This window comes from Prunus dulcis, chromosome 7 (genome assembly GCF_902201215.1).
Source record: "Prunus dulcis chromosome 7, ALMONDv2, whole genome shotgun sequence".
NCBI classification, from domain to species: Eukaryota; Viridiplantae; Streptophyta; class Magnoliopsida; order Rosales; family Rosaceae; genus Prunus; species Prunus dulcis.
Window position 1 is genome coordinate 3,905,949 of NC_047656.1, and position 9,989 is coordinate 3,915,937.

Below are 9,989 nucleotides of genomic sequence, written 5' to 3' on the forward strand. Positions count from 1 at the left end.
TCTCATGGGTGGGTGGGATGCGTTTTGACGAAATTAGCCAGTGCAGTGGTCTGTGAAGGTTAAATCACACTTGTGTTAAGCAAGCAGAGTAGTCAAGCCAGAGGCAAAAAATACGCAAGAAGCCGTTTTCGTTGGATCGACGGAATCACGTGATAATTTTTAATATTAACTTTAATTGAACAACACGGATCAAATTATTATGTTGAATAAGAAATTTAAGACGAAATTGATTGATTTGAGAGTTAAATGCCGAAAATGATGCCTCATATAAATATCTTGGTTAGCAAGTCGTAGCTGTTAGGTGAGTCAGCGTTGCCCTCTTTTAAATTCTAAATTATTATTTTTCGGTGACATCTAAATTCTAAATCCTTAACCCAAAAAAAAAAAAGAAAAAAAAGTGCGGGGCACGTTATTGACACGTCACCTCGGCGGCGTTCGGATTGAATTGGCGTCAAACTCAGGATTGAGAAAGTCATGTTGAGCAATAGCAACACTGATCTGATGAAACAAATAAAAGGAAAACGCGGACAGATGGAGAAACCATAGATTTATACAGTTCACCTTATTTGTTTGCTTAATACCATTTAGAGAAACGGAAAAGTTGAGCGCTTATCGATTGTTTAGCAAAGAATCAACAACAAAAAGCTCTTTTCGTTTGGGATCCCTTGCCAAACCTAAAGGTAACGTAAGGTAAGCCAACAAGCCTCTGTCTTCTCCTTCTTCTGCTTCGTTTTTCTTTTTGGTATTTCATCGTTTTTTTTACCATTGTAAACTTAGATTATGTCTCTGAATTGGCATATGACACAAACCCCTGTTGTATTTCGAACTAAATCCCAGTTATTTCGGTCTTAGGATTTATGGGTTTGAAATATTTGGATGTATCACAGTAACTTGGACATTTTGTGCACTAGTCAAGTAGTGTGAATTTTAGTTGTTTAAGTATGTACTACTACTAAGTTAAGTGGTATATGAATATCGGTTATACGTTTATGGGTATGATTTGGCGTTGAATTTGGTGGCAAGCTGTTGCTTTAATGGAATGTGGAGAGATTCTGTCATTGGGTTGTTTGCAAGTATATTTGAGGATGCTGCATTTGGCTCATAACAATGCTCTTGATGAAATTATTTCTTTGAAAATTCAGGCTGATATAGGAAGCATCATGACATCAAGAACTTTGCGGAAAAGGCTTCATCATGGGGATGTTGATGGGAAAAAGAATGAGCATTTAGAGACATCAGGGTCAGATGATCTTAATGAGCCTCTACTGGGGAATTATTATTCAGATACGCATGCTGAGGTGGGGATTTTAATTGTTCATTTACATGGAGAGTGGGGATTTATTCTGTTACCAATTTTCTTTGGCCCTTTGTGGTTGATATCTTTCTTGGATTTACCACAGGGATCCTCACTTGAAGAGACCTGCGATGATGAACGGAGAAAGGAATACCTCCATTGGACTCTTCTGTTTTCTCAGTTGATTGCACAGTGGGCACGGTGGTTAGGTAATCATAATTTTGGTGTCAAAAAAACTTTTACTGTTTTACTGGAAAGGTTCTTTCAACTTTGTTAATAAGACTCCAGGCATTATATAGCTAGAATTTTAAAACATGATCTAACTAAATAAACTGAAACTGTGAAGTTTATTTCATTTTTGACCTGATTATGGAGTCATTCTCAGAAAGGTACCCACTTGATAACTAAACCATTTGATTAAGTGAATGTTATCCCTGATCAGTTGTTCCAGTGCTTCATCTAACGTCAAATGTTAAGTTACTGAATTGTCTCAAGAAAGTGGCAATTTTCATTGGACAAGGTAAAGAACCATGAGGAGTATTCAACATTCTATTGGAGAGTTCAATTTAGTTAAAAATAATTTGAAACAGCCTATGGTAGCAGATATTTAGCTTGTTTGTACGTGCTTTTAGAAAGGTTAAATGAAACATTTCTAGATGACCAAGAGTGCTTTTGGTAACATTTGGAAGTAATAGGTAAAGTTCTTTCTAGGTTTTAAAAGAACTTCCGAGTGATTGCCCATTAAGCAATTGATTTTTAATAAATTTTTTGTTGTGCTTCTAAGGCCCTGTTTGGGATTGCCTTTTTTTTTTTTTCCGGTAAAAACCAGCTTCACTTTAAAGTTGAGCAGCTTAAGGTGTTTGGTAAAAATAAAATATCCTGATTATTTTAAAAGCAGTGGCCTTTTGATAGTAGCTTTTAAAAGCATGCTCCTTTTAATTAATTTTTTTAAATTCCCAAAATACTATCATTAATTTTTTAAAATGACACCACCTCCACCACCACCACCGCCACCACTGCTACCACAACCACCACCTCCACCTTCATCACCACCACCACCACCTCCACCACCATCTCTTTCACCACCACCACCACCACCACCACTATCACCACCTGGTTAGCGCATAACACTTTCAACATCATGTTTATTTTAGTCATTATTCACAATTACAACAGTTTAATATTAAAATTTACCAAACAATTTTGACACTGCTTTTTGTACTAACAACACTTTAAAATTATTGTTTACCAAACATGGAGATGCCTTACTTTACAGCTAATTATTTTCAAAGCACAGCAAAAACAACTTTTTAAAAAAGTGACAGCAATCCCAAATAGGCCCTAACAAAAGTGCTTATGACCATAAGTACTCCCAAATAGGCTCTTGCTCTTTTGCATTTATCTGATCACTGTTCATTCTTTGTAATTTATTTATTTTCTTTATACATTCAAAATGTATTGTTATTTTTGTAATTATATATTTCCATCTTTTTCTTTGTAGCAAATATTGTTCTTGGATCGGGATCGCTTATTGGGCAGCTTTTGACCTTCCCTTCAACTACACAAAATGGACAAAGCACTAAGTTGCTTGCACCACCCCTTAGTCCTCTGCAAGTATGTCCAATAAATGATCTGATCTTTATCTCCAAGGAGTATATATTTTCCTTAGATCCTAAATCCATGAAAAGTTTAAGATGAAGCCTCACATTTCAATTATCTAATACTATCTTATGAAATGTGTTTGTCTTTATGATGTGTTTTTGCTGTTGGTGGATTAATTATGAATTTGTTCCATTTTTTTAATCAACCTGTCTATAATATAACATTTAAATGTGAGAGAGTACGCTAATTCTTGATATTATGAACATTAATCTTTTTTATATTTATTTCAATGGAAGTTTGTGTAATGGAATATTTGGTCTTTCAGGCACTTAAGCACAACTGCTTACTCTTAGCCGTCATTTGAAGTGGATATTTGTACTTCATCTTTTCTTTATCTTTTTTCTTTGGGCATACATTGTGCTTTTATCGTTTGAAGTGTTCAATTTTCAAAAAAATTGTGTAATTTGTATCACTGACATAATTTTAGTTCTATATCCTATATCTTAAATTTTCAGGAATGGTGATAAACCGAGAAAATGTAACATGGTATCAAAAAGGGGAGATTTTGAGTTTGAATCCCTGCAATTGCTCTCTTAATTTATTTCGTAGTTTATTTATTGGGCTCATTTAATTGTTATCTGGTATACTAGCCGCTTAAGCTTTCTGCAGCAATGGGATGTCAACAATTTCTGTTGTCTGTATAATTGAAAAGTATATATTGCATAATGTAGATTTGTATATATTGAATACGTGGTTCACTTGCTGCTGGTACTTATGTCCTGTAGGAAGCAAGACTCAGAAAGCTGCGACAAAGGCTTGAAGTACCCTTTGATGGCTCTCGTGTGGAGCATCAAGTAGGTCTTTTATCCATTTCACGTCATTTTGATCATTTCTCTATTGGTGTTACTAGTACTACTATATCAAACATAAAGATCTGGATAATGATAATAATAAAAATAATAATAAGATCTGGATAATGATAATAATAACAATAATAATTGCTTTATTTATTTATTTATTTATTTATAGTATTATCAGTAATTTTATTGTTGCAGTTAATGTTTGTATGTTATTTCATTGTTTATGATTATTTGGTTGGAGCGTTAATGCTCAAAAGTGCCTAAAAATATGCTCATTGTTCAGAAAAATTAACTGTTTACAGTTACAACAGAGGGAGCAATGTAACTTGAAGAGTAATAAGGAAAAAGAGAAAATTTATATATATTGTAATAAAGCAAAGTACTGGTTTATTGTACTGTTGTGGGTGTGGGCGGACTAGTATATTTTATTGGCCGAGTAATTTTTAACAATAGAAGGGTTGTCTGTATTTTCAGAAAACCTTGAATTAATTTTTTTGGTTTTATCTCCAGTTTACTCAAAATGAAAACCTCGAAGTAATTACTTAAGTTTTTAATTGCAGGATGCACTTTTACAGTTATGGAGGTTGGCTTATCCAGATAAGGAGCTCCCACCTCTTAAATCAGAGCTTTGGAAACAGATGGGATGGCAAGGTTCAGACCCTTCAACAGACTTTAGGTACGTACATAAAACAAAATGAAAGTATCCTTAAGTGAGTCACATGTATTTGGTTTTGTTTTTTCATATATCTTTTCTGAATAAATTGATATGATAACGATAAATTTCCAACCTTATTTGTAGAGGCGGGGGATTTATATCATTGGAGAATCTTATATTTTTCGCACAACAGTATCCGGTTTGTCTCTTTCTGACTTAATGTCTTTTTCAATTATAAAAAGTTCTATTTCATGTTTGCAACATAGATCTCACTACTTGATCATAAAAACTTGTATGTCCTTGATATGTTTCGCTGTTGCTTCTAGCAGTATCTTTTTCTGTTTAATTTATTAAAGCTTGGACCATCCAGTTTCTTTGGCCTTTTACTGTTTTGGTCACTTATGTGATTTCGTTTGTCCTAGTTTAAAACCGGTCTTTTGACTTACAATGAACATATATTACTGCATAAATGAACTTGCATGGCAAGACTAGTGTACCTCCTCCTCTTCCTTTGAGTTGGGATTTCGGGTTTCATAGTTAAGTAATCATTTTATTCTGTGTTTCCACAAAATTCATGAAAGGGTTAATGAGTTTCTGATTTTATCCTCTTACAGGAATCATTCCAAAGATTGTTGCACAAACAAGATGGAACTAGAGCTGAGTGGGAATATCCCTTTGCTGTAGCTGGTATCAATATTTCTTTTGTCTTGGCACACATGTTGGATCTTCAATCAGGTATAATAAATTTTCAAATTAGTGGATATTCCTTCAACGTAGTACGACAATGGTTGATGAGGAAATGTCAGATAACTATTTGATGACAAAGAACCACATCTTAGTATGTTTATTTGATGACTCGTAACTTATTTTCCACTAATCCGGTTTTCTCAAGAGTTTACATTTTTTTTTCTTTTTTCCTTCATCATATTCTGAATGCTGATGCTTTGTTTATAGAGAATAATCGGTCATATCTTTCTTGCAGCAGAGCCAGCTAGTTTGGCAGGCATCCGTTTTCTCGAACTGCTTCAAGAAGATGAAATGGCATTTGATAACCTTTATTGTGTAGCCTTCCAGATGATGGATGCTCAATGGCTTGCAAAACGTGCTTCCTATATGGAGTTCAATGTAAATGGTTCTGTCATATACTACTATGTTTGCTAAATTAAGATGCACGCTTATATTATCCTTCCTGCTCATGTCTTACTGTCTAATTTTTTTTCAGGATGTTCTGAAGTCTACAAGAAGTCAGCTAGAGCGTGAGCTTGCACTTGAAGATGTCTCAAGTGTAAAAGATTTGCCAGCATACAATATGTTGAGAAGATGATCTCTTATTCTCTTTTAGTTTTTTTATTTTTTCAGTTCTCATTCCTGTAATTCTTCTTATGTTCTCACCATCTGTAATATCATAGAAGAAATTCTATCTTCAAAATCCAGTAGTAACATATTTAATTCATTGATCCAAGCGCCTTATCATCTTTTATTTTCTATTTATTTGTCGCATCTCTCATTGGGATTCCTTGGTCAATGTCCTTATATTCTCACACTAAGAAGGTTTGTAGGATAAGGTTTCTCAGGAACAGTAGGACAATTAGGGAATGTTAAGGTGAACTGTACTTTTCGACAATTGTTTTTTATTTTTGTTGTCTTTTTGTCAAAGTTTGGAGAAGGTGTGGGGCTTTATTTATTATTATTATTATTATTATTATTTTATACAGGCTCTGTGAGATGGAAAGCTTGTTGAATCTGTTGCATCTTTACCATGAATTGGGTCCTAAAGCATGTTCCTTTTTCTCATCCAAAAGGGAAAAGAGAAACAAACATTTTCTTGTGTTTTTTCAGAACAAAAAATAAAATATTGTTTGCCCTTTTTTAGATTAAGAAGATAGATTGCATTTATAATTCAAGCACAAAGGTTACCAGCTATAAGAGCCACTACAAATACAAATTTACACAAGGTTATTACAAATATGAAAGCGCACTAACAAAAAGAGGGCAAAAAGTCACTTTTGGTCCCTGTTGTTTATCACTTTTACTACTAAGGCCCTTGTGGTTTCAATTTGAACATTTTCGTCCTTGTGGGTTCAATTTGAAGCAATTTAAGGATAATCCTAAATTTCTGTCAAAATTTTTTAACTTCTGTTACTTGTGGACGGCTAATTTAGTCAACAAATTATTTATAAAAAAAAAAAAAATCAATTCTTCTAAAAATAAAGGGAAATAGCTCTAAATGCCACTTTTTTTAATAATTTTAATTGAAAATACTACCTCTCCCCCAAATTTTTTGCAATTATCACCTATAAATATATATTTATTGTCCACTTATTGCACATATATCACTTTTGCTGAAATTTTGTTCTCTCTCTGTCGCTCAGCTCTCGTCTCCATTGCTCATGTCTCACTCTCTCTTCGGTCAGCTCTCACTCTTTCTTCTCTCTTTCACTGTCGCGGGAAGCTCTTGGCCTCTCTTGCGCAGCTCTCTCTTGTGTAGCTCTCTCTCTCTCTCTCTCTCTCTCTCTCTCTCTCTCTCTGTGTGACGCAGTGGTCTTCCTCTTCCATCATTCACCTGCAAAAGGTACTGTTCATCGTCAATTTGAATTGGTTTAGGGTTTAGGAGTATCTCTGAAATTGGATTAGGGGTTTCTCTGAAATTGGTTTAGGGCTTAGGGGTTTGTCTGAAATTGGTTTAGGGTTGAGGGGTTCCTTTGAAATTGTTTGATTCTGATGATTCCTTGTTTGAAACATTGAATGGGTTTGTTCTTTGTGGATTGATTCTTGCGTTTGATTTGAGATTCTGTTGTTTTGCTGTTGTTATTGATGTTTTATTGATGTTTTAGTGTTGTTTTTTACTATTGTATTGCCAATTAGTGGTTTTGTATTGGCATTTTAGTGCTATTGTATTGCTATTTTATTATGGTTTTATTCTCATTCCATTATGATTTGAATGATTTTGGCGATTTTTGCAATTGAAGTCTGTGTTTCCTGTTGTTTTTTTTTCATCCAAAGAAAGGAAATTGTAGGTGTCATTTATAGTCTCTACATTACCTGTTTTGTGGCATCCACTTGGGAATTCACTTATCACTTATCACTTATCACTTGGGAATTCACTCTGCTCCTTAATTATTTCAGGAAATTCTTTATATGAATATGCACACATGGAAGCTATGCTGGAGGTGCTTTATATGGTGATACATAATGTTGGTGGCGGTGGCTAATTGCCTTACATGGCACATGAACTGTTTCCATTTTGTAGACATGGCAGATCAATTGTACTCAATTTGAAGTAGGAGTATGCATCAATTTTAATTTTGTCAAACCAAATTTGGTAGTACATGTCATGAATACCAGTACGGATGTATTTGTCATTTGGTTTTCAAATTGGGCTTTCGTTTTCGAGTTGCCGTCGTGGTTAGCATACTTATTCTGTACATTGTGAAGTTGAACTATTTCGTACAGCTCGATATATAAACATACTTGCTCTTTATGGAGGTATAATAGTTTACTTGTTTGAAACGTTGTGTTTGTTTCTACTGAATTATGCTCATTTTTGTATCCATTTTTTACATTTGGTCCGTGCGGTTTTCTTCATTTTTCTGTGTTGAATCCAACCATATACAGAACACAAAATTTGCATAATCGGTTGAAAAGTTAAAGGTCAAAAAATGGACATTTGTCAAAACTAAAAAACAGAGGAAGTGCATAATTCGTTTATGCCTAAAACGCGATAAAATGGTGCTACCATGGTGATATAGTGGGGGATACAGTGGCAATAAAAGAGTGCTAGAAATTGTTGTTTGTGTTTATTTTGGCTTACTTGTTTTGTTTTGTTTCATTTCATTCATTTTTTTTACTCATTACTAGTTTATAATTGGATGCTTAGGACATTAATTTGTGTCAATTATTAATACAACAATTACATATATGAAGAATAAGACGAACAACATATCATATCACCAAACATAATCACACCACCAAATATAATCATGCTTTTCTCAAACCCATCACCAAGCATTTGCATATTTATTCATACCATCCTCTTTTTGTAAATAATTTTTGTATAAAAATTGACATCATCATCGTCCTCAATCTATTTGTGCTTCCACTCATTCGAGGCCACCAAAACTGAGAACTTTAAGCAAACCTTATCTTCCATTCTGTTTGTATTACCAATATGATGCACACGATCTAACAGTTCAGTAAATGTGATGGTCCGTGGAACTATTAAGCCTTTTGAGTCACCCCCTTCATACTTGCACATCTTCTTTGGGGTTACCCATTTTTCATTGTAGCAAACCAGAATAACAATTGTCTCCATTTCTGACCATGACAAAACAACATTTCATTAACACAATACAACCACAATAACCAGGCAATACAATGGTAATAGAACAACAATATAATAGCAATATGAAAGCAAAATAACAGAACACAACAACAATACAATACTAACACAGCAGTGAACAAGGATTCATCACAATCGCACTATACAAATCTGAAACATCAATTGGAAAATCCCAAGTTTCAAGATTCACATATCCAGAGCAATCTAAATGCAATTGGTAAAAACCCAAATGGATGAGCATGAAGATTCAAAAAACCTAACCTAAAGCAATTAAAGCCAAAACCAATTTAACAGAAACCCAAGCAATCAAAATAAAACCAATCTCACAGAATCCCACATATATTAAGAAAATAACCATCAACACTACCTATTCGAGGTCGGTGATCCAGTAGAGCTTCAAGGTTGCAAGTAGCTATTCAGAAGACATACCTAAAAGATGGGGTCGAGGGAGGGTTTAGGGTTTATAAAGAGAGGGCTGCACTAGAGAGAGAGCAGAGAGAGAGAGAGAGAGAGAGAGAGAGAGAGAGAGAGAGAGAGAGAGCAAGTGAACACAGAGAGAGTGAATAGGGAGTTGAGCGAGCTGAGAGAGAACAAAATTTCGGCAAATGTGATATTTGTGCAATAAGTGGACAATAAATATATATTTATAGGTGATAGTTGCAAAAAAATTGTGGAGGGGTGGTATTTTCATTTAAAATTATAAAAATGGTGGCATTTAGAGCTATTTCCCAAAAATAAACAACACAAAATAGAAAAATCAATTATTTGAAACCACAGGGACCTTAATGGTAAAAATAATAAACCAAAGGAACCAAAAGTGAATTTGTCATTTTTAAAGGTTTCTCGGGGCTTTTATTGTGCTTCTAATCCTTTGCTTTTTAATGGGAAAAAGTGGGCGAATGGGTCTGTTGGGTTTAGCTTGGATTCGTCAATTGTGTAATAATGCTTTTTTGGTAGAAGTCTATGTACTGTCTCCCACCCATCATCACCCGTGTCTCTCCTCCCACCTAAACCACCACCACTCCACCCAAATCAATACTATAGCTACCACCATTTCAAGAAGACTTCCCTCACCACTCAACCCAAAACAATGAGTTAGCCTTGTCAAGGATTCACACGCTTATTAATATATTGTTTTTAATTTTTTTAAAAAAATTATGAACATTCTTCTAAACTTGATATGTTATTGGACGCACTTATGTTGTTAAGAAAAATCCAGTAATAAAAATGTTTATTTTC

At 34.3% G+C, this 9,989-nt stretch overlaps 1 protein-coding gene across 7 annotated transcripts; it reads left to right on the forward strand.

Annotated features, from left to right (window-relative positions):
* The first annotated feature begins 427 nt into the window (after positions 1–427).
* On the forward strand, positions 428–5,886 carry LOC117635096 (ELMO domain-containing protein A). 7 transcript variants are annotated; one of them, XM_034369433.1, is made up of 11 exons: positions 428–690; positions 1,143–1,298; positions 1,401–1,503; positions 1,737–1,814; positions 2,796–2,908; positions 3,682–3,750; positions 4,317–4,432; positions 4,556–4,610; positions 5,026–5,146; positions 5,397–5,536; positions 5,634–5,886. In XM_034369433.1, the coding sequence occupies exons 2-11, from the start codon at positions 1,161–1,163 to the stop codon at positions 5,733–5,735; spliced, it is 1,035 nt and encodes a 344-aa protein (XP_034225324.1). In that variant the 5' UTR covers positions 428–690; positions 1,143–1,160; the 3' UTR covers positions 5,736–5,886. The 7 variants fall into 7 exon arrangements, with proteins under 7 accessions (XP_034225324.1, XP_034225323.1, XP_034225322.1 ...); XM_034369432.1 differs by having other exon boundaries at positions 430–680; positions 5,394–5,536; XM_034369431.1 differs by having other exon boundaries at positions 436–690; positions 5,394–5,536.
* Positions 5,887–9,989: the final 4,103 nt, after the last annotated feature.

What these genes read in the sequence shown, in the direction of transcription:
- LOC117635096 (XM_034369432.1), top strand. Translation starts at nt 1,161, where the DNA reads ATGACATCAAGAACTTTGCGGAAAAGGCTTCATCATGGGGATGTTGAT. An exon ending in GCTCTCGTGTGGAGCATCAA is followed by an intron (nt 3,751 to 4,316) that starts GTAGGTCTTTTA and finishes TTTTAATTGCAG; the next exon opens with GATGCACTTTTACAGTTATG. An exon ending in TTTTCGCACAACAGTATCCG is followed by an intron (nt 4,611 to 5,025) that starts GTTTGTCTCTTT and finishes ATCCTCTTACAG; the next exon opens with GAATCATTCCAAAGATTGTT.